This window comes from Anas acuta, chromosome 2 (genome assembly GCF_963932015.1).
Source record: "Anas acuta chromosome 2, bAnaAcu1.1, whole genome shotgun sequence".
Taxonomy (NCBI): Eukaryota; Metazoa; Chordata; class Aves; order Anseriformes; family Anatidae; genus Anas; species Anas acuta.
The window spans coordinates 52,271,114-52,296,117 of NC_088980.1; the positions used below are offsets into that span (position 1 = coordinate 52,271,114).

The 25,004-nt window shown below is 43.3% G+C and overlaps 1 protein-coding gene across 1 annotated transcript in view; it reads left to right on the top strand.

The window, feature by feature from the left end:
* The window catches only part of JARID2 (jumonji and AT-rich interaction domain containing 2), a 202,574-nt gene that overhangs the window by 75,553 nt on the left and 102,017 nt on the right, over nucleotides 1-25,004 (top strand). Inside the window, 1 exon segment of the mRNA XM_068672023.1 lies at nucleotides 13,125-13,260. Within this exon segment, the coding sequence (XP_068528124.1) occupies nucleotides 13,125-13,260 (136 nt within the window).

Sequence of the window (25,004 nt, forward strand, 5' to 3'; positions counted from 1 at the left end):
ATAATACAAATATTTACACAGTAACTTCTAAGTCTTCAATAAGTGCTTAATATTTGAAATATGTGTTGTGAAAACATTGACTGATTAAGCCGTACCATTGCCGCTACATCTGTATGCAGCGACGTGCCATCGCTGGGACGCGGAGGGAGGAGCAGGTCACCCGGCGGTGTAGAGGCATTTCAGCCAGTCACACCTTTATTTTTTTTATTTTTTTCCCCTTTAAATTAGGACATGCTCTCCCAGGGACACTGGGCTCCAGCCCTCCGTGCTGTTGGAGCCCAAATGCCGCCTCTTTTCCTATCGCAGGCTGATGCAAGGAGCAGGTGACTTCCTCAGAAGCTGCTGCTGGGGACTGCTGCTCGGGATGGTTTAGCAGGCAGGTGATGCTCTGTGAGGCTCACCCAAAAAGGTCCATCCCCAAGGTGAGGCTGCAGCACCTGCCCATCCCAGTGACATGAACAGGACGATGGCAGTGACCTTCGCTGTTGCAAACGGCGAGGTGTTGGGACTTGCAGGCAGATGATGCAAGTCTCGTACAGCTCATGATGTTTTTGCAAGGCTAAGAGCAAATAATCTTGAAATGAGCTGGCAGTTTTATGATTGGGTTTTACGAGCTTTTATGATGTTTATAATCTGACATTGAACTCACGGTTTAAGAGGTGAAAGGTTTAAAGGAACACAGCAAAGGCGTGCCACTAAATTTCTTCTGGGTATAATTTTAATGTGCATCTTTGGTGCTCCTTCCCTGATGCGGTGGGTTTGCTGAAGTAGGAGCGAAGCACTTCACAGGGCTTGTCACTGAGAAAAACCCACTGACTCCATCCTCACTGCAAGTTGAACAGAAGAGGGAGGTGCTTGAAGAGGAGAAGTGATTTGGTCTCCTGTAAGGAAAGGCGCGGACTAGAGGCAGCTGCCTTGTGTAGTGTGACTGCTGTGGTCTTCAAGTGCTGTCACTGCGTTTCTGCTGAAACCTCAGCCACAAAAACCTTGTATGTTGTTCATGTCCCTTTGTTTTGTTTTTCCCTGATGCTAGTAAACACCAGGTCCCTGGTGAGCTTAAAACTTGAATTCTAAAATGATGATGTTTTCCCTCTGGTTCTTCTGGAGAAAATGATTAAACTGTGCCTCTTCCTCATCCCGAGGCTCTGCTCTTCTCAGGGATGTTTGCTTTGGAGGTCCTGCCTGCAGAAGACCCACCAAAACCTGCAATGCTTTTTGCACCCGTGCAGCACGAGCCCCTTCGTGCTCAAGCTGGCCGTTCCCCTTCTCTCGTGTTGCTCTGCAGGCTTGCGGAGCAGCAGGTTTGCTGTTGGCTAGCTTTTTGAGGTTTCTGCCGTGCACAGTGCTGTATTTGTCTCCTGGTTCTTAGCTTTGTAATGTTCTGCCTTTGCTTGCTGCAGAAGGCATAAACAAGCCTGTCAAAAGACTTGTTTAGCGCGCAGATTCTGTGGGGGTGGCTGGCAGCCTGAGACCCTAAAATAGATCCAGCAATGAACTGAATGGCTCGAAACCCTGCGAATTTAATTTGATCTCTCCCGTTGCCTTAAATATTGGGACTGAATGAGGATTTCTCTAACAGAACAGAAGGTGAACATGTTGGTATGTGACAGTAATAGAAGAAGGGTCCAGACCTGCTGTCATTGAGACAGTCTTCTGCGCTCGGAGGCTGGGCTTGGCCGCTGGGTAGCGGCTTTGGCGCTGCAAATCACAGCACCTGAGTGCTGCGTGCTATGGTTTTACAGCAAGCAGAGGGTTGTTCTGAAATGCTTACCTGGGTCCTGCTGTGGGATTGTCACCGTAGGGAAACCTAGAGCAGTCACTCATGGCTTTAGCTTCTGTTTTGTGCTACCTTTTGCAAATGAAGGAGAAAAAAAAAAAAAAACTGCAAAATCACTAGTGGGCTCATTTTTTTTTCTTTATTTTATTTTTTTCCTTCTCCATCCCCCCCTTTTCCTTTCCCTTTTCATGTAGCAACATGCCGTTTGTAATATCATAGCTGGGTTTTTCAGTTGTGGTGGTGTGAAGGTAACAATGATTTGGCTTCGACGTGCCGTAACAGCTGCAGAATTCATTGGAGCTTAGAAGCCTGTGAGTTATAGCTGTGATGCCATTTACAGCTTTTATGGAAAAGCTCTTAAATTTGTGAAACGTGTTACTTTTTGAAGTGCATTATATTTGTAATTTGAATTCTCTAAAATCCTCTCTGCGAAAAAAATAGCTTTGAAAATCTCCCTCTCCCCGCTAAAAACACGGGGAACTCTTAACAGTCGGGGAAGCGAGTCTCTTAAATTGAGTGATAGAACACAAAGATGGATTTGTAAGTGCTAAAATGTCAATTAGTGCACTTAAAAGCTTAATGGTTGTCTTTGATGTGCTTCTAATATCTTCCGTAAAGTTTGAATGTTGCCATTGATCAGGGAGTGGAGGAGGGATGAGGGAATTGAACGCCAAACAAAACAGCGCTTGCCGAGCCGAGGGGCTTGTTCTGTGCTCTGAGATGCTCACCGAGACCCAGAACCCAGGCAGCAGGAGCTGTGCCAGCCTGGGCACCGGTGTCACCACTGCCCTGGGCTGTGCCATGAGAAACCGGCAGCAGAGAGAGAGAGAAAAGCGATTGTGCCACCACGGTGGAAGTTCTCACGCAGATCTAAAATAGGAAGCCAGCATTTTTTTTTTTTTTAAGTATTAATAATGAGGGGAAAAGATCATGGAGATCATGGAAAGGTCAAAACTTCATTATGTTTTTCCTTATCAGCTCAATGTAGATCCTGTTGTTGTGAAACACCTGTGTGTTTAAAAAAACATGCTGTGCAATTAGGAAAATCTGCTATCTCCATAAAAGTTTTTTTTTTTTTTTCATTTTCCCAAGAAAAAGCTCCCTACCTGCTCCTTACCTTCTTATTTAGGTGTTCCGAGAACATGTAGTGTGGCTTCACGAGTCACACGAGATCTTACAGCTACCAGGAGCTACCTGCTGTTCTTCTTGTAAATTTTAGTGGGAATTTGCACGCAGCAGAGTAGTGTGTTTTGGTGTTTAAAATTAAAAAAAATTAAAATAGCTGCTTAAAATTCTTGGCTGCGGTACCTGGGCAATGGGCTGCAAGTTCAGTTCCAGGTAACGTCCTTTACCCTCCTCTGGCAATGATTAAAACGTTTTGCAGACCTTTGAGGAAGTTACCCACACACATTCATCTGATTTGTTACTGACCGATAGCTTCATGAAGCAAATGCTCTTTTTTTTTATTATTATTATTTGCTTTTCTGTGCTGCTAAGTAGCATCGTTTGTTTGCCGAGGAGTATTTTGGAAGTCAAATGCATGTAATAGTGAAGGATGAGATGAGCTTGGGAAAACTTTAGAGTGCAGCCTGTCTTCCATTATATAGCTTATCTTTGTGCTGAAGATTTGCTGATGTAACTAAACTAACCCAAAAATACACGTAGCTTCTACCTAGAGAGACTCCTCATATGTCTTCTTTAATTGGCTTCTGAGTGGAGGGTACAGGTTCAGTTCACTTCTCCCGGCCCTAAAGGATATTCTGCCAGTTGGGAATGTAAACAAGGACGAAAGGTGTCTGATAAAAATCTTGCTTTTTGGGTAGAACAGCAAGTAAAATCAACATGTCATGCTCTTAGCCCAATATCAGCATGTCCGTCTTAGGAGTCTCTGTCAATACAGCTGATTTTTTCCCCGTCCGGTTGAGTAAAATTGATTCAGTCCAGGCAGGCGTGCAGATCGGGCCTCAATATCCTGAGATTTCCTGCCAGGAGGTTCAGCACATCTGTCTCTGCCATTGCCCTTTCTGGGTGTGAGGGCTGATAAAAAGGTGGGGGACTGTTTTTGTTTTTTTTAACTCTTCTTCTAAACCCGGTGAGGGGCCACAGGCCCACAGACACATCCCATTTCCTATGGGCATAGCTATCCTTAAATAATGTAGCTAAACCTTATAGTCTTTGGACTGTGTATTTATTTCAGTGTAGCATTTATTTTGGCAGATGCTCTTTTTGCTGTGATGAGCTACTGTACTCTAGGTGAGCAAACCTTCTCCTGTTGTTGGCTTCATCATCCACGTGCTGAATTCCTCCACAGAAACGATGGAGACACTGCCCTCGTGTCGTAGTGGGGTAGGCAGGATTTCTGCTGGACATGATGACAGTGTTCCAGCTCCTCTAAAATAGTAGTACCACTGACCTGTGGGATGCCAAAAATTAGATCTCTTTGCCTCTACCACTTTTACAAGGATTTTAGGTTAAATTTGTAACGTGCCAGTTGGCCTTCTCTCTTCCCTACTACCAAAACACTATTTTGGCATGTAAAGTGGTTAGGATTTCTCAAGTCAAGGATCAGCTTTGCTGTTTAAGGATGGGAAAAGGCCTTTAGATAATTAGTGCTGTGCAGCAAAATTGGATTAGCCATATTAGAGTTCACATCTGTAGGTCCTATTACCCAACGTTTAAACTGCAAAAATCACTTTTTATTGGACTGTATTCATGCGGTTGCATACTGGAACTTATAAAAATATGAACTGAATCAGAATGAAATTAATTAGAATATATTTGAATTTAATTATCTCGAGCTGCTGAATGCTCTTTGTGCATACTGGGTTTTATATGTATATCTGAAGTGTGCTTGGTGGAGAGTTTTAATTAGAACTGGAGACAGAATATTTGGAATGTGAAATTTATAAATTGTATTTTTAACTAGGAGCGCGAAGGTTTTCTGGAGCTCGCTCTCATTCCTCGCTTCTCTCTTTCTCTCTTCCTAATAAGCTACTTTTATGTTCAAATTAATACCAGATCCTTAAAAAGCAAATCCTGCTGTGGTTCTCGGTCTTCTGTAGCGTGATCAGAATTGTCAGATCAACAGCTGCAGGAGATTTTTTACCTTTGTGTTTAATGGCTCGTACCGCTCTGTTCTTCCACTGTGCCATTTAACCATAAAAGTACAGGACTGTGGATGTCACAGTACATGTGGCTGCCTTGACTACTGTCTCAGATGTCTGACATGCCAAGGCTCAAAGAGCTGATTTGGCAGCTGCCCAGCAGATTTTTATAAAGGCTCGGTTGGTGGCCAGAAACCCAGGCTGTCAGAGTTGTGTTATGCAATAAATTGTTTTTCAGCAGAAGTTTCTAATCCAATTTCAGCTGTAGTTTCTTCGTTGTCTGCAATCAAAGATAAGTATGCATTATTTCATGGCGCTTCAGAGAAGCTGAGACGTGCCGTGTGAGTGTCCCCCAGCAGGTTGGTTTGTGTGTTTTTCCTTTAAAAAGGATTTAGACGTGTTCACCTACATGGGAGAAACGATGCTTAAATTATTTTGGTTTCTACGGGGGAGGCGTGCATTTGTTTGTGTGCAGCATACCCTTTTGAAGATGATTCAACCTTTTTTCTCTTTTTTTTTTTTTTCCTCAAGGGAGTGCCAAATAAGGAACTGATTTCTGAAGTCAGAGCTTTTCGTTTGGGTGTAAATTGGTTGCAAACAATAGACCGTACCTTGTCGGGCTTCAACCTATCTAAATCGTTGCAGGTCGTGTCCCTCTAACAGAAATACCCCACTTTCACTTCCCTAAAGTGAACTACTCTGGTTTCCACTTCAGCACTGTGGGAAAAGCTGGTGTGGTTCATTGGAAGGCAGCCGGATCTCAGGGTCTACAGCAGCACGGCACAGATTGCTGCTAAATTGTGCCCCCATGCCTTCCTCTGTGCTCCAGCAGTAGCTCCTCTAGGGTCGGCAATGAGGGAGCTGATCCGACTGGAAATAATCATTTTTCTTGTCTTGAGGTTTTGATAGTTTCCCCAGTCAGGCTGGTCGAATGGCCACGTAAGGGCTGGCTTTGGCATCGCACCCCAATTTGGGGCAGCATGGTGTTGCTTACTGACCATGAAAACCGCTCCCCGAGTCTGAGTAACATCTCATGGTGTTACGCCTTTCTCCCAACTCTCTGCCACCCTTGGCTGTTCACAACTTCCTTGCGAATGCTGCCAGGTCCCGTCGGAGCCCGAAACTCCATCCCCATGGATGCCAATTGATCGATCAGCTTCCTGCTACGACTCTGCAGGGTTGTAACTTGGGAGTAAATGCTGTCAGTAAGAGATGATTCGAGGTCACCTTCTGCTCTACATTGATAAACGAGGAAACTTTAGACCTGGATTTGCTTTGAATTTGTTTGGGTTTGCTTTTTTCTTTTTTTTTTTTCTTTTTCTCTCAAGTGTTTATCTTGGCAGACCAACAAGGGAAGCAGTTGATGTCTTGTAAGCTTTCACTAGTTTCATATTGAGTAGTGGTTTTCTAAAGGTGCAGACACACAGCTGAGGCCTCTGAGTTTATGTAGAAGAGCCAATTAACACAGGAACCCCACACTTTTAAGTATTTTATTTTTAGACCTAAGACAAAGTTAAGAATTATTTTTTTGTGCCTCAATTTTGGGAGCCTGCATTAAGTCACTAGTGACTTATGTTTGGATAGAAAACATCGGCTGTATTTCCTCTACCTTCGTGTGTTCTTGCGAGAGCAGGTTGAAGCTCACTGGGCTCAAAAATGCCTGAGGCCTTCAGTGACCCAAAAACAGAGCATTTCTCAGCCATGCTGCTCTTACAAGAATTTGGTCTAAAAGGAGGAAACACAATCCCCGGTGCGGCAGGAGGCAGCAAATTTGCGCTAACCAACAGAGACTGCAGGGGTTGAAAGCTGCAAGGGGAGTACAAAAATATGGAATAAGAGAGATTTTTTTTTTTATTTTCCTTTGTTGTTTCTTTGCCATGTTAACATCAGCTCTGCAAGTCAAGAGCTATAACGTAATACGGGTTCTTTGGGGAAGTTGTTTGGAATTACTAGGAAAAACGTTGCTATAATTATCAGATGCACTTAATGCTATAACAGAACCATTAATAAAGAAAATTTCCCCTTTCCTCATGTTAGTTAGCACATTTTTAAAACATGACCTATTTTCCTAAACTAGACAGAACAGATTACATTTTCCAGAAGGCATGAGTCACTGTGCTATAAAGTCTCCAAGCTGTATCAATCTTCATCAACTTAAGCCATTCATGAGGTTTTATTTTTTCTCACTGAATATAAGCAGTTTGTTTTAAATGAGAAACTGCTACATCCTCTCCGGATAGTTAAACTTGATTAAAAGGTTAAATATTAAGTAAGTGTGAACTTTATTCTGCGGGGAGGAGGGAGTGGGGAGACCTTGATAGTAAGCAAAAGGCTGCAAGGATGCTGCTTAGGATATGTATGGGGATACCCAATTTGCACGGTACTGTGCTGGGCTGTAAGAAGTCTAAGCTGCATGATAGCAGCCAGAAGGAGTAGAAAATCTTTATTTATACCTCTTCATTTGAATAAATTAGTCTGATTTTAAATTGTTGGGCTGAAAGCTTGGAGTTTCGGCTGAGAACAGTTTTTGCCGTCTGGTCGTGGAAAGCCCTCATGCCCTTGCACGTTACGCTGAGAGGGAGTTAGCACCGTTGAGCTGAAGCAGGGGTTTTCCTCTGCCAGTCGGATGCTGATGGGAACAGATGCATGTTCAGGGCGATCAAAAGGCTGGTGGGACTTTATGATGCAACGGAGACCTCTGCCAACGCGGCAGGGGAAGTCCGTGTGTTCGTCGAGTAGTAAGACTTTGCACTTTCTCAAGAGGTTCACCCTGTGCTGCTCGTGTGCAGGGGAAGTGGGATCTGTAAATGAATAAGCATGCTAATCACTCGCAGCGGTGGTAACTTGCCCAAGACTGCACGGGAGATCTCTTTCAGTCTTGGAAGTCATATCTAGGTTTTCCACCTATTTCTCTTAGGTCTGCTTTCCCTTTTAGAGAAAAACAGGTCTAGCTGTTTTCCATAGATAATATACAGCCAAAAGGCAAAATCTGTTGCAGGTCTTGAATGTAGTAAACAAACATTTCCATTTTGGTCCTTCAACTGAAAAGTAATTTATATGATCTCTGAAAATGTGTTGTCTGTTTTTCATGCAAGAGACAGATTTTTGTTTCGTTGCTAACTAAACACAGGAAAAAAAAAAGAGAAAAAAACCCTTTGAAATAGTTTTCCTTAAAAAATATCCTTGAGGAAAGGGTAGAAGCTTGTGGTTTATTTTTCCCATTGCTTCAAAATGACCTTCTTACGTCTGCGGGAAAGACTCTCTGGGGGCTGTTGAACCATGAAAGCATATTCATTTAGGGCACTGGGTGCCACAGTGATTTTAACTGAGCATTGGCTACAGCGCTGGAAAAAGAAAAAAGAGAGGGTTTGTGTTTTGTTGTTTTGCTTTCTGCAACCTGGTATGAAGAAATGGGGTCAGGAGATGCGTGCTTGGGAAAGACCCAAAGAGGGAGCTGGAAATACGCCAGCCGCTCTGAGTCATAACACACATGCTTATAAGTATCTTTGTACCTTACAAAGTCCTGACTTTTCAAATAAAACCATCACTGCTGTTAAAGTATTTACATAAAGTAAAACAAATAGCTTTGAGTGCTCAATGCATTCTCCCTTGTTCCAGCCCTGTTTTACCCTGTGAACTGTGGCTCCTGTTTGCTTAAGGCAAGGCTGGGCCAGCCTGGAGAATGTGATACCTGGTGATGAATGAATGGAGAAATGTGTGTCACGTGTATGCATGTGCTCGGGATGCTTGTTGTGGAGCAGCACAGCACACCACAGTGCATGCTGCTTCAGGGTGACACCTCGCCTGCCCGGGAGGTGGCACGAAGCCTGCCTCTCCTGTCTTTTTTTGGGGGTTAACTTCAGAAATAGGAAGCCTGCATGCAGGCCACGTGCACGAGATAGACAGCTGAGCTGCAGTGGGCAGATGCCAAGCTGTAGGTGAAGGGTGAAAGATATGGGTGGTACACATTTCGATCCCGTTTCACATGTACACACATATATATTGATTAATGTTATTTATATGTGCATTTCTATAGTTATATTTATGTGTATTATATATTAATTCATACATATTTATATGTACGTGTATATATACACTAAAATATATGAGTGTTATATGTCTGAAGTATTCTATACATTTAATACGTGTATAGTAAAAACACGCAGATATATAGAGTTCTTCCCACATTAGGAGTCTGTAGAGATGCTGTTCTCCATACATCATCTCCGAAGCCGTGGAGCTGGAGGCAAGCTCCCAGTCAGGCTGGACAGAGAGGGCTGCCCTGCCATCCCTAACAGAGTCCTGTGCACGAGCATACCACGTAGGTCAGTGGAGGTTGTGCTCATGCCCGTCCCCTCATATTGAACTTGCTGACCTGTCACTTGGCTGCCCTGCTAGCTGAAGTTCAGATATAAATGTACGACATGCAGTTTCCCAGAAATGGCATAACAAAGAAGGTGGCATGGTTGAATTTTTTTTTTTTTTAGAAGTTTAAAGGAAATGATGCAGTTTTCTTTTTTAATTCTGCCCCAGGGTTTACCTGGTTGTTTTCTTCCTTTTTTTTTTTTTTTTTTTTTAAATATCAAGTCTGTGAGCTAATCTTGCAACCAAACCAAGAGGTAAAAATCTTCTAGACTGTCCTTCTGCACAACAAAAGCTATGAGCTTGCAGTGATGAATATACTGTTTAAGATGCTATTTGGTGCTTTTTTGGGTCTAAGTCAATAACAGGCAATCCATTGGTTCCCCATAAGTTGTTTCAGTGTCTAATTACTTGCACAGTTAAAGAAATTGTTCTGTAATTCCAACTTAAATTTTTCTGAATTCGAGTTCCAGCTGTTGGATAATATTATACCCCTCTCTGTCAGCCTCAAGAGCCATCTATTATCAAATTTCTGCTCCCTGTGGAAATGTTTAAAGGCAGCGATCAAGTCAGTCCCTTTGAGGGTTGTTGTTTTTTTTTTTGGTGATGTTTTTTTATGGGGGGAAGTTACATACATTAAATTCCTCCAGGCTTTTACTTGAGGGTATTTCTGAAGAGTTCTGGGTGCACGCGCGTCGCTTTGCTGCGGTGAGGCAACTCTTCCAGCTGGCTGTGGGAGCATGGAGCAGGGCGCGCTGTGGCTCTCCCTCGGTGGTGTGGCGAGGCAGAGACGATCTGACCCATGTAATTATGGTTAAACGTGTCGGGAGCCGGAGCTGCTTCTCTGCAAGAGCCCAGCTGGGTGCCGAGTCAGCTGCTCTCTGGCTTGTGGCTGCTTTTGTGCTGCACGCTAGAGGGGTGATGCAGTCGATGATTGTGAAAGATTTTTATTGCTCCTACATATGGAGCCACATAAATGTGGGCATTGGCACTGGCTTAGCCCCTTATTTTGCTGACCTTGGATAACACAGTGTTGGAGAGCTTGAGGTCTTTTTTCGGGCCGGGCAATGGGAGCTGGGAAAGCCCACAACAAAGTGGCGTCGGCAGGATGGAGACTGCAGCCTCGGCACGGCTGGGGTGGCAGAGGCTCTGATGTGGAGAGACTCCTCTGTAAACAGTTGTGTTGAGACCGCTGCTCTTACAGATGTGGGGATGAGGCCGACACGGTTCACCCTGGTTTTGCAGCCCCACAACTTGGGAGCACTGTGAAATGTGGCTGCGTCACTTCAGGGGTTGCCGAAAGAGGTCTTTGTTCCCATCGCCTGGGGGCTGCGCCATTGCTGGTGACACCATGGCCCTTCTTCAGGCACCATGGAGGTTGTGTTGTCCCTTCAGAAATCAAGTGCCAGCCACGTGCTGTCCTTTCACACATACATCTGGGGAGAGGGAGATGACCTCGGGCTGTTTACAGAAATATTTCAGGAAGGTGGCTGAAAGGAGATTGTAAAATCTCTCATGTGGTGGTCGTCTCCTTGCCTGCTGAGTGAAGGCTGCAACCAGCGTGGCCCAGGGACTCGGTTGTGTCCTCCAAAGGTGACTTGTCCCTGCTGCCACCTGGTCAGTGAGTGCCCAGAGAATGGGCACTTTGGGGGAATGCTCCCAGAGAGGTGAAGGAGCCGTGGTTGTTGGTGGCTCCCCCATTTTGGGGTAGGCCTGGTGTTTTGTGGAGAGACACCTCAGGCTGGCAGAGGCTGAGAAAGGCAGCATGTCTTCCAGTATGGTGTGCATGCTCTGGGTTGGAGAATTACAAGCCTATTTCTTCTGTCTCCCTGGCTTAAAGTGCATAAAAACACAGGGTGAGGGGGTGGTTCCTCTTGTCGGGGCTTTCTGTGTGCCTCACGTGGGCCTCAGGTGAACGGCCGGAGGGTGGTTAATCCTTGTCCTCATGTTTGCTGCCCCTTCTGTAAAGAATTTTCTAAAAATACACATGAAGGGAACAAGAGACGTCCTCAGGCTTGTGTCGATAACGTGGACAAATAAATGGCACAGATGCTTACACATATTTCCAAACCAAGCACGGTTTCCTTAAGGATTCAATTAGTAGTTACCTCGTAATCTGTTGTAAAACCAGAAATGTGTGAAGGCCAGCTAGGCCCCTGCTGTTAGGCGCTCTCTGCAGATGGGTTTCCTTTCCTGGTTTCTTTTCAGTACCTACCAGCCTATGGTAACAAAAATGTTGCCTCTTGGGCAACTTTTGTTAAAATCGAGCAAGCTGTGACCATCCGTATCCACCATCCATTCTGGTTAGGGCTGAAGTTGTGTTGGCAGCAAAATGGCAAGCCAAAGTTGTTTGTTTTATACAAATTGTCAGCTCTGCTGACAAAACAACAGGATGTACTAGTCCATTTTAAATTCCTACCTGGAGATTTTTTTTTCTTTTTCCTTTGCCATGGATGTTCAGTTACCAAGCTTTCTTGGCCTGGAGGTCCCTAAGCACTAAAGCTCTCCGGGCATAGCTCAGTGCTGGTCAGTGTGGGAGTTGCTCCCTTGTGCAAAATGCACATCCTGCTGCCAAAATGATAACCGCTTTCACTGCAATCATTGTTTTGTCCTTTTTTTTTTTTTTTTTTTTTTTCCCCAAGTAATTTGTCGTACAGTTGGGGGGAAAAATGTTTTTGATCACAGTTCAGCAGCTGAATGCTAGCGTCGTGCTAGAGGAGCAAAGGGAAAGCTATCGATGGGCACCCTAAACTAAGTTTATTTTTTAAAAATCGGTCGCGTTGGTTACGTCTTTTACACACGGGACAGTGTAAACTCTCTTGCTGCCCGGTGTGGACAGCTAATGTGGGTGTTGTGGTTTTCCAGCGCTGTGTGGCAGTGTGCTGTGGTACGCTTACCTAAACAAGTCCTGCCTGGAAACATAATTTTTTTTCTTGTCAGTGATGTAGTCTTTGAGGAATTCAAGAACCAGAATGCTCAAATAACGGTATTAAAGGCGCTGAGATAATAATAGTAGGACTTATGAAAATGTGATATACATTAAAAAAAAAAAAAAAAAAGACGCACCTGATTTCACTTATGTCTTTATATCAATTTGCTGACTTAATTTATTTGAATGCTAAAGGCTTTAGGGAAATGCTTTTCCAGGGAATTAATCTTTTAAGTAAAGCAAGTACTAAATATGACATACGCTAGTATTCTTTTTGACAATATAGCATTTGTCTTCTAAAAATGAAGTGGGAAACATATGCCCCATGGGCCAAATTCCACTTGGCTTTACACTGAGATAAATTCAGAATAACTTCATTGTTATCAGCGACATTGTAATGCTGCAATAAATATAAATCACTAAACCAGAGAGCCAATAATGTAGTATCAGTATGCAAAAATCCTAAGCCAAGGGGCACAAAACAAGGCCACAATGGCCATAAGAAAGGTTGGTTCACAGAACTGAGTTCTATGCAACACTGAAATTAATTTTATCTTTTTTTTTAGCTTTCTCTTACTTGTCTGGAAGAGCAGTTCCTGGTTGTGATAAATTTATCCATAAGGCAGAGGGATTCATTATGAGAATTTTAACAAATGAATTTTTACCTGTTGTCTAACACCTGGTAGACAGCTACTGCTGTTTGCAGAGTAAGGGATTATAGGGACTAATGGTCTGATTCGATGATGATGGTTATGTTTCTGTTCTGTGTTAGTGCTTCCTGAGTTTAGGTTGCATTTTGTTACCCAGTATTTTTCTTCAGCATATCTTTTTTTTGGTTAATTAAACATAATCTGTCTAGCTCTAGGTTTTTGGGTTTTGTTTGTTTTTTTTTTTTAGTCGTCGTTCTTTCTGATGCATATACTTAACGTCTCCAATCTGCTTCCATCTTTAGGACGACAGCGATGGGATTCCCTGGTCAGAGGAGAGGGTGGTGCGGAAGGTCCTTTATTTATCTCTGAAGGAGTTCAAGAACGCACAGAAGCGGCAACATGGCGATGGCATTAGCGGAAGCCTCAAGGCAGTGAACGGTAAGCTGCCTCCCTGGTATCGCTGCGAGGATGCAGTTGTTTCAGATGCAGTTCTTTGCTGTAGCGAGGAAGTAGACCGGTGTACCATCTGGCGTGCACTGTGCCCTTTTGAACTACGCAGAACTTGTTTCTGAAGCGCTTATAATGCCTGGTTTGAACAATCCATGTGTTTCTGGTTCTGGTGAACTGATGTAGATAGGGATCAGGGTGGAGGGTATGTGGTGGGCAGGAGGCCAGGGCAAGGGCAAAGCTGTTTGGTAGAAGGCTCCTCTGGTCTGTCTGCTCCATAATGTACCAAATACATCAACAGAGAAGGTGTTTGATTTCTTACAAATGCAGTGAAAATTTGTGAGCAGAAAAATGGAAATGGTCTGAATAAGTTATCTTGAATGTACCTGCCTGTTCTGTGTCACCTGTGTGCAAGAAACTGGCTAACCAGCGCCAGTAACTCTGGAGAGGTCTTGGTCTGTGCTGTGCCCAGAGGTGAAGTGACCTTGGACCTGTGTAAAAAGATTTGTGGGGGCTGAGGACGTACACAGTGGGACGTCGGCTTCCCGTAGTTCAGTTGTTCAGGGAGTTTAAAGGTTTTATAAGGAAATGCAGAAAAACCTGTATGATAGGGGCTTTAAAGGAGTTCAATTTCATTTCCGCAATCCTTTGACACTGTCCAATTGCTGCTGCTGTTGTTTATTATTATTATCATCATCTGTTTCTCATCCCTTTCCCTTACATCTTGCTTACAAAAAAAGCTGTGTTTCTTAGAGGTGAATACAGAGCGCGCCTCTTTCCGATTGACTCACTGACATAGGACCCCTTCTTGAAAAGGCTCTGTCATGCTGGCTTGAGCCTTGAAAGCGATGAGTAGCAGGATTCGGGTTTCTGAGCAGCCTTACGGCTCTCTCTTCACTCACAAGAGCTTATTTGTTTCTTTATGGAAGTTTATGGCGGCTCCTTTTAAGCATGTGTATAATTATACATGCGCTAATGCGTTAAAGCAGCAGCTGGGTGCTTACTCAGTAGGTTATTCATATTTATACGTAGCTTGTGTTTTTGACACGGTGAGTCAAATTTCACCGTGTTTTGCCTGAGTGTTATTGCCGACGAGGCAAAAACCTGGGGGAATGGCTGAATAACTGCAGGCAGCACAATAACGTTGCTGTATTGCGTAAGCAATTGCAAACTCCTTAACGTGATTAAAGAAGACCTCAGACTTCGGAGTTCAGTAATAATATCAAATGCTGATCTGATGGGAAGGGGCATCCAGCTTTAGCAGCAAGCCATTAATAAGCTTGGAGGTGTACACAAAACAGTGCTGGCTTTTTTTTTCCCCTCAAACACCTCTGCATCATTGATCTTCTGTCAAACACAATTTCTCTTGGAAAGTTTCTTATTCTATTGTGGGGGTTTTGTTTAGTCAAAGGAAAAAGTCTAAAGGCGTGAAGCACAGTAATTGTGTGTTAGGAGGCTTTGATGGCGTGCCAGGTTACAGGATGACTGAGGTTTTTATGGTGTCTAGTTTCTCCAAAGGCAGCTTAGATGAAAAGTGAGTTGGCTGGGAATGCTGTAGGGATGCAGGTACCAGACGTGGAATATGCCACAGGCTTCCTCTGTTGATGGCATGGCTCACATCTTCAGAGCTTGCCTCTCACATTTAGGATTATATTGTTTGGTGCTTTTGCTTCTTCACAAAAGTAGGTGATCAATTCTGTGAGGGTTTTGGCTTGCTTGCTTATTTACTTATTTTGAGATAGAATTATATTGTTTCACTCCTCTTGTTTGTTAATTGATTTGTTAAATGTCCCTTCTCAGAGCAGCTCTGTTTCAACATTGTTGACCAAAAGCTTTTTTTTATCCACTAATATTTGGAAGAGTGTGTGTCATTATATAGAGGAGAGCTTTGCAAAAGGGAGGAGGACTGATACAGTGTGGTGACATTAAGAAAATCTATTAAAACATGGAGTTTGCTCATTAAATCTTTTGAAAAAAACATAGCTATGTATTTTCAAATCCACACGTCTCTGTGGACAGAGGAAAAAGCAGGTCATCCTAAGAACATACCAAGCTATTTTAAATTTGGGAGAATGCAGTAATTTCGAGGTTAGACTTAAATTCATGATTTTATACTGTTAGAGTTAAAAAACATTTCCTTGCAAATATCCTTTGCTCAGTATGAAGACCACAACCAGTGTTTCTTGTGTGCTACTCCAAAAGGTACTATTGCAGTTAAATGTTTCTTTTGAGAATTTCATTATTAATATTCAGCACCCATTGCTCTCGTGGGGGAAAAAAGATCTGCTGAAATAATTTAAACGTGTTTCATGTCTCCTGTTGTGGTTTTAACCCCAGTAGGCATCTAAGTGCCACACAGCTCACTCTCCCCAGGTAGGATGTGGGAGAGAATTGGAACCTAAAAGTGCAAGAGCTCATGAGTTTAGATGAAAGATGGTTTATTAGGTAAAGCAAAAGTTGTGTGCACAAACAAAGCCAACCAAGGGATTCATTTGCTGCTTCCCATCAGCAGGTGGGTGTTCAGCCCCTTCCAGAAAAGCAGGGCTGGTCATGTATAATGGTTTCTTGGCAAGATGAACACCATCACTCTGAATGTCCTCCTCTTCCTCCCTCCTTACCCCAGCTTTTAAAGGTTGCATCCATTTTGGGGTTTGTGCTGCACAACCCTGTTACTGTCCCTAGTGACCTTTAAAGGTTATTGCTCCTCCAGTTGTTGAAAATTGAATTACAGGTCGCCTTCCAGTACCTGGCAAATTTAACCATTTCCAGGAGGAGGAGGAAGGGCCCTGCTTCAAGCTCTGAGTTCTGTGCTGCAGGTGGAAGAGGAGCCTGGTCTGGTGTACTTCTGAGAGCTCAGAGGACTGCACGGTTTGATCTTGGTGCCACCATCTGTAGGCAGAGTTTGTTTGTTCTGGTTTTATAACTGTCATCCCCTTACGTTTATTTACAAGCTTGCAATCTCTAATTGTTTCCTTAGAAAGTACTGGCTTCTGGTAATAGAGGAAGGTAAAATATCCACTAGCCCTTTGCAACTGGTGTATTTAAATAGTTTTTGCAGATTCAGAGTGGCTGATGTTGCATAAACATGCTACAACTGTTGTTTGGCCAGTGTTCTCCAAGCCACCGTTGAACTTGTGTGAAAATTATTATCAATGGTATTTCAGCTGCTGAGTACAGAGGTACAGTTAACGATTTGGCAGCTGGAATAGTGGTGCCTTTTTAATTGATAAGTGTGAAAAAGCAAGTTCAGTTGAAATGTTGAGAGGCGAGCCCGTTAATAGGAGCCTTCTCTGTGCTCAAGCTTCTGCAGGCTCGAAGATGGACCAGCGGTGGCACAGAGACAATTAAATTCCAGGCAGAATAATGCGGACTGCTGAAATTAATAAAACAAAATGGAGGAATTCAAATGAGTTTTGGAGATTAACTGTGTTATAATAACTTGGCAGCCCCTGCCTCACAATTAAAGATATCTGTTATCCTGAAGGCAGTCTCGCGCAGTTTGTGCCTGAATCCCTATTACTTATTTGATTATGAATAAAGTAGAGTTTCTTTTTTTGGGGGGAGGAGTAAAAGGGGGTGTTTGCAGGTCTCCCCAGTACTACCTTTTTTTTTTGTATACCCTTTTCACCTGATAATTTTTGCTTATATGTTTGTGCTGCTCATTACTTTTCCATCCTGCTCTGGGTTTCTGCTTTCTTGAGTCTTATTTTCTTTTTGGTTGGTTGTTTTTTTTATTACTTGCCCCAGCAGAAGGATTTCAGAGGAAGAGGAACGGGTGTATGTTGGTTGTGGTATCAGTGGATGTATCGCATGCCTGTTTATGTTGGCTCCAGGTATTCGCAGAGTACAGAATGCCACCCTACAGTACACTGTTTGCTGTATTCTTCTACAGTACTTGGGAATATAAAATCCAAAGGAGATGTCTCTGTAGGTTGTCAGGAAACCCTTTTGTAGCCCTAAATGGGATACTGAAACTCTGATTATGGAAACAAGGTCGTAGACTGGAAAACCCAGAGGGACCTCTTTAGTGATTTTGATTACTGCTGCCTGTCATTTGCGTTCAGATTTTAAGAATAGGGATTGGTGTTTGGAATTGTGAAACCAATTTACAGAGATCCTTGTCTAAGAGGAAAGCTAAATCCCCTGGGAAATAGTTTTCTTCTTGCGTAGCTTAGAATGAAAAATAAGACAGTGTTTTAAAAAAAAAAAAAAAAAAGGCAATAAAAGCTGTAATTATCGCTTGCATTCTTTTTATGAGAACAAAATCAGTACCCTTAGAAGAGTACATCAGAAAGCAAAGTTTTATGACACAGATTTTCAATTTTATTTTTAGAAACTGGTGATAAAGAAGAAGTTTGTGATGCAGAAGTGTTGGCATTTTGTAAATGGAGAAAGCGCGGAAGTTTGCGTGTTGGTTTAAGGTGCTTTGTAATTTGAAAGAAATAGCAAAGGAAACAATAGAATTATTCAAGCATATAGTGCGCTGCTGTACAGAAGGTGTCACGGCAATTTCCAAACATGCCAGCGATGTTAAACTTGTGGCAAACATGAGCTCCTTGGAAGTAGAATATATGAGAGGGAAAACATTGGGAAAGAAATGAGAGGGAAACCTTGTAGACAGTACCCCAAGCATGGCATAAAAATTGTGACAGAGATGATGGAGATGCTTAAACACAGCTAAGCTGGGAGATTCGGCTCAGTGCTGTGCCTTATTTGCAAAAAGCCAAATACGTAGGGGGAGGCAGCAGCTGCCAGAGGGGTGACCACCTCTTCTCCAGGCTGAGGGCATGGCTCTGCTCTTGATGATTCAGACATAGTAACTTCATCTCTCTTATTTTTGAAGGCTTCAATTAAATATTGGGAGAAGGTTTTACGCTAACGTTTGTCTAGGGAGCTTTTTACTCCATCAGCGATGTGAAATTGCATTTGTTGACAGTAGGCAATGTCTGTCTGTCTGCCTCTCCTAAGCTTTAGTAGAAGATTGTAAGTGTGCCAAGGACCCTTGTCAGTGTAAGTGGATTTTAAAAATGCATTTACAGAAACAGAAACACCTCTTTCAACCTTGCAATATTTTCCCTTTACATTCAGCGTAAGCAGCCTGTTTGGCTAGTTTTTAAACTGTGATTAAATATAGATGTTTTCAACTAAAAGGTTCAGAAAATAAGCATTTGAGCAGATTTGTCATGGCACTCAACATCACTTTCACTTCGGTACTTGCTGTCAAGTCAATTTAAAGATTAACAAATAAATAACAGGATGTTGGGGTTGGACTCCGCTGAAAATTTCCAAATCTCTTTTCCTTTCTTTGTTTTTAGAACAGAATTCATTCTCGAGCCTGCCAGGGACTTGTTCATCAGCTGACACAGGCTTTTTTTTTGCCTTTTCCATCATTACCGCTTATAAAAGTTCGAAATTACACCCTGTGTGATCTCTACGCTCTTCAGTTATGCCCAAGTTGTGCTCCCATGTTCATGTGATTTCTATATTTTGCAGGACTGCCAGAAAAATTTCTCGTGCTGGGCACCCGCCATCCCCTTTCCCTAAAAGATAGGAGGTGGACATTTTTTGAATAGGGAAAGGAACAGCGGAACTGCAGAATTAATTTTCCTAAAGCTTCATTTCACTGCCACCTAAAAAAAAGTTGCTGTTGTCCCTGTGTGTATTTCTAGTCGAAGTAATTCCAAAAATAATTCCGTCTCTGCATATTTTTAATTGTAGGTAGCGGAAAATTAAAAAAAAAAAAAAGCAACGAATTATCTGCAGAAGAGCATACACAGTCTGCAGGAGACTGAGTTATTGTAGGCCTAAAATAAGTAAGGTAAGGAAAGGGATCAGAAGTGGCTGAGGGTACAGTGTATGTTGACTGAAAGCTGGAGAAGGAGATGGGATTAGTGCCACCTGATGCTCACTTGGCATGGTCATCTTTTCTAACCACAGCCTTAGGACTGGTGCAGTTGCCTTCGCTAACTGCAGCCTCAGTGCTGGAAGGGGCAGCAGTTGCCAGAAACAGGAGCAAAGAAAGATGCAGCTAAAAAAAAAAATGGAGAAAAACATTTTGCAGTCGTAGGAGTTAGAAGAAGGTATTTTTAAAACAAACTAACAAAAAAGGCACCCCTGATGTAGTGGTGAAATGCATTGCATGGGCTGGCTGTGAAATAAAGCTTTGCCTTAACCCCAACCAGGGGACAGCAATTTTGTTTTCCTTGGTTCAGGGTCATTTCTGCATAACTGCTGCCTTGGGTTTACTGTTTGTAGCAGCAGTAAAGAGAACACCCTTGAGTGTGGACAAACAAACAGCTTCAGTCAGTTTTCTGCAGCCATAAAATTCCAGGGTCTGGATTTAGGCTGGCAATCTTTTTGTCTGGCACGTACAGCCGAAAGGACAGCGCTTTCTCAAATACCTTGTACAATTGGCAGCTCTGTCACAACTTGGACCCTTTGTCAATTCCTGTTTGCTTGTTCTGTAAATGAGCGTGACATATAACTCGCATGTAGTGGCTTCTTTGACGAACGTTAAGTCTGTACAGATCTGTACCAAGATATGCATCGGGTCTTGTGTTACTTGAGCTGACTCTAGAAACGTTATGTCAAAATATACATAAGTTGCTGGAAAAATAGGTTTTTAGTGGTACTTTCTCTGGTGAGATGCAGTGCCTGGTACTCAAAACCAACCATTTCCCTGGTTGGCAGATAAGGAATTTTAAATTTCCAACTATTTTTTTTTAGATTTTATTTTTTTAGACTTTTATGAGGAGGTTGAAAACCAGAGAGATCCTCTTTAGAGCATTATCCTTCAAACTCTGGCAGGTTGGGGTGGATGAAGAGTGTGCTGGTAATCCTCTGAGGCAAGAAGTGGTGGTGCTGGCAGCTTTCTCCAGCTGTTGAGTTGCACCAAGAGGCGGTAAAGAGTTAGCTTGTGGCTCACACAGAAATCAAATCAAAATTAAGCAGCTGTTAATGTTAAAGGTAGCGTAAATGATGGGGTTCCATAGTATGATTTGCCCAGCGGATCAGAGGGGATGGAAACTTGTTTGCGTGAAATTTGGACACCAAGTGGAGATGAAGGCAGCGATGCAGCAGTGCGCTCAGAAAAAGTGAGCAAAATGCTTCTCTGTTTAGAAACAACGCCTGTCTGGAGGCATGGGAGTGGGGAGAAAGATACTTCGGCTTTTTTTGTCTCTTGGATGCCCAGTGTTCATCACTATTATTATTTTAGTGTCGATTAAAATGTTCCAGTGGAGACAAAAGGTCTGCAGGTTGGAAAGAGGGTTTAAATTTCAGTCCTCACGTTGCTACCCCATTACTCATGAATGGCAGAAGGAAACCGTGCACTAAGTAACTGGTGTTTTCAGTCTGAAGGACAGACAATGAGGGATGTAACCAGTAAGGCAACAGGGAAAGAAAAATCCGTCATTGAATTAGAATGCTCTGTTTTATTAAGAAAATAGCAATGCAATGGGAAATAGTGTCACAAGTCAAAGTGGAGAAGAGTTTCAGTCAAACGCACGGGCTGTGTAGAGCAGTTAATGTGGACAATCCTAAGGAGCTGTGTTTTTTGCTCAGGGCTGCCTGGGCTTAGCTTTGAACAAGGTTTTTGTTAATTATTGTTACTGTATAGCTTTGTGGTATTCGTCCAAGACTGTATCTAACACTTCCAGAGTGTTAGAGACAAGACTTTCAGTCTTCAAGGGCTTTATAACCTCCACAGAGGCTTTTGCTTGACGTGGGGGGTGTTTTAGAAATGGCTTGCTCTCTGAAAGAGGGAAAATAGTTTGCGAGTGCTGGTCCAGCAGGACGTTTTTAAGGCCATTAGGCTGTGTTTAATCAGCGCAGATGTCATGTGTGCCATAAACCTTATCATGTCAACGCTGGCAGTAAAGTGGTTTTAGAAGAAAAAGTGGAGATCAGTGACAGATGGCTGTAACTAGTGATGGGCACAGTAAGTATTCCCGCAAGTTGCCAGTGCACCTACTCCTGACCTCAAAAAAACACCCCGTTACCTCTGTTCCTGTGCACAGGACCTTCAGCAGATTGATACTGAGTTCTCTTGAGTCAGCAAACCACACTTGAACGTGGTATTTCTGCTGTGAAAAGCTAGAAAACCAGTCTCCTTTTTTAAGCAACAGAACCCAAGAATTAGTCACCTTCGTTTTACTGCTCAGAACAACCTGTGATATCAGCCTGCTCCTGAGCTCATGCCTCTGCAGTTTGGTTTGGTTTTCATGGGGTCTTTATGGTGTTAAAATCTCCCAGAAACTATTCTAAACTAGCTGCTGCCTTTCGATAACCGATGCTGGTGAGGCGTCGATCACACAGCAGATATTTCTCGGTGTTTGTGGGTGAATGTTTTCCGGAGAATAAATATAGCTTAGCACGTTCACTGTTCAGTCACAGCAGATCGCTCCACGTTGTAATGAATGTGCATGCATTTTTTTACGTATCTTTTTTTTGTGTGTGTGTGTGTATGTCTGACTAGCACAGATTTATTACAGGCAGTTAATGTGCTTTTGTATCCAGGATCAGATGAATAAACATTTTCTATAATCTGCCTTTGATGTCCTTTATTTCTCGATTTAAATGACTGGAATACTTTGAAGTGGGGTGTCCGTTCATGGCTGCAGATGTATGAGCCGTGTGCTTAGGTGGTGGGGATGACAGTGACAAGCCGAGCACAGATTTGACTCGCAAGTGTTGCCTCTGGTACATCCAAAGGAGTTGCCTGCTCCAAGTGCTGAAGGCAGTTGAATTTCCACCCGTACTCATCCTGTTTGCTCCTCTCCCCAGACCATTAGCGAGCGCTGCAATCGCAGTCGGCGTGTTTCAGATCTGTCCACTAAGAGGCTAACTCGTTCCAGATAAGCCTCGAGCAGACAACATTCATTTTTTACTTTGCTCAGAATTTCCTGTGCTTTGTTCTGCATCTGTTTGTGAAAGACTGCGTTATCTTTGAAAGCCTTCATCTTGTTTTCTTTATTCAAGCTATATGCTAAAATGGAAAAAGGGAAGAGCTGGAAGGAGCCCAGCTGGAGCAATCTGCTGAGGATCCCACAGAGAGACAGAGCTGGCAAACTCCTGAAACCTCTTCAGCTGACCTGGTACCGTTTGGGAAGCCAGGAGATAAAATGCTTTTCCTGCAAAAGATTTGGCCCCTGCCAGCCACTCTGAGTAATGCCTGAAGACTACAGCAGCATTTAATCACATTTTTCTCCTCCTTTGCTTATCCCTCACCTGTGAAAGGTGAAGGTGCTCATGGTCAGCTGCGTTTAGAGGTGTTTTGCTTACTCTGCCTGCTAAGCACCCCAGTGTTTTTATGTTGTGCCTGTGGTGCATGGAGAGCCTGAAAGATGTTTAAAAGTGATAGAAGTGGCAGAGTACAATTTTTCCTCTTCTTCAGAGAGGAAATGTTGCCACAAAGCTAGCAAGAGGGTGTTAGGGCAGCAGTAGAAGCATGTCCTCTCAAATAGGACATTGGGAAAAGGCATTCTGGTTGTACAGAAACGTTTCAGATACAGGTGGGGTGGATGGAGAGGGCTGAAGAGAGGAATTTCATCCCTGTCTGATTTTTCCTGACCCCTGCTCTCTTGCTGTGATGCTGGGATCTTGTTTCAGAGCCTTGTGTGTGCTCTCACGTTCTGGCCTCATGGCAGAATGAAGCAGGAGGGTTGTGCAGAGCCTTGAAATTGATGCATACGGGGATGGGCTGGGGGTGAGGAGAAGGTTCCAAGAAGAGCCCCAGCACTTCCCTGCAATGTGACAATCTACTTGACAGTAAGCAAAGAACATTTTAGTTTTGCCAGCATAATAAAAGAGTGCTTTCTACCTACTCATTCTGCCTCTACATCTCGGGAGGTCAGCAAAGATTGCCTTCAGGTAGAAGCTATGAATAAAGGATATAAGTTGTTAGAGTGTGGCTTGAATTCCAGATCATCTTGAAGCAAGGTTGTCACTACTCTTCCCCATCCCTTACATCAATTGGAGATGGACGTTTGTGCAGCTGCGGCTGGGGTCCCTGTGGTTAGGGACTACTTGTCAAGTGTTATTCGGGTGGAAGCCTGTCCCAGAAGATTTGCCTTATCTCATTGTCCTGCAGAGATGGACTTCACATGCCAGTTTACGTTTGCCTAGCAATGACCTTCTCTAATAGAAAAGGACAAGATAAGTAGATAAACACAGCCCATTTACAACTGTAGATTTAAATTCACTCTTTCATGGATCACTTTTGCACAGTATAGTGATGTCCTTGAATATTTAGAGTCTCCAGAAGTGAAGAGTAAGAGTTCTTGGTGAAAGAGAGGTTTTTGAGCCATGAGCCGATGTTGATCTCTCCCAGGTTGTAGGACTATTTGTATGAAGTTCACTTTATGGCAGTGTGGAAGACACTCCAATAAAACTGGCACATGAAGTCTTTTGAAGGTTGATTAGCATCCAGAGCATAGCAGAGGATTATATACAAGTACTCTGCTCATAAAACAGAATAAATAGGTCGTTAGTTAAGGCATAGAAACCTCCCTTTCTTTCTGTTGTAGTTCTAGGCATCTGCCACTAATGGCCTGAAAAGCAGACTTTCTTAGACTGTTTCTTAGATGTTGAGGTGGTGCTGGATTACCATCTGGCTGGATCAACATTATAACTGTGAACTAAATCCCTACTTAAAGCTTCTCAAATCATCTTGGACTCAGTTGGGGTAGTCTCATGGAAACCGTGACTATTTTCCCTCCTTGACAGTAGGTTCACCAGGTTCTTCTTCAGGCAGCAGGAACCAGTGAGCAGACTGATGGAGAGAGTGCTGTCCATGCACGCTGCTTCTCTTCGCTAAGGTCGAAAAGCAGTGGAGAAATACTGCTTGTCACAGAGACTTCAGCTCCCTAAAGCTCTAAGTGTGACAGGAAGGACCTCGTTACACTTCTAGCTTGTTTGTTTTATGCACAAATGAGTGCTGTTCTCTCTGACAGGAGAGGGGTCTTCTGCCAGGGTGCGGGGTTTTTCCCTGTGGAACATCCTCCCCTAACCCAGGTGGGGGCATGCCAAAGAAGAGTATGACTTCAGAGGAATTAGTCTGCTAATTTCATATCAGAAATCTTTCCTGATTAACTTGGAAACGCGCCCCTTCTCCCCACATCCAGCTGATGACTGAGTGTAGGTACCATTTGGAGGAAGAAACTGGTTATGGCCCTTCTGACTGAGACCTTAAAACAGAGCTCGTGCCTTACTCAGCAAGGAGACGTCACTGCAGGAGCTCACACCTCCGCTGGAGGACTGAAAGGAATCTGCTGGCTTAGTTTTCGGGCTGAAACCGTGGTGAAAAACAAACTGCGAGAGCCTTGTTGGCTGAAGACCTTCCTGCGATGCAAATTCCTTCTTCCCAAAGCCCACTCAAGTACTACGCACATTTAGGACCATGCGAAGTGCAGCGTTACTTGACGTACTAACCAGTGGTGTGCAGCAGATGTTGCCGAACACGTTTTGTGCCATCTCTAGAAATAGAGCATCTCAAACCTATTTTGGGCTCTGAAACAGCAATGCGTGGCTCGCTTCCGAATCGCAGAAAAACCGTTCCTGGTCCAAATGTAGCTGCCTTCGCTGCCGAGGAGTGTTCAGAGGGATGCTCCTATTTATACCTCTTTGCTTCCATGAAATGTAGGTCAGGATTTTTAACTTAAGATAGCTCGTACTTCCATGTTAGCAGTGGACAATTCGGAGTACTCCCCCCGCTCTCTTTGCTTTTGTTTTGTCCT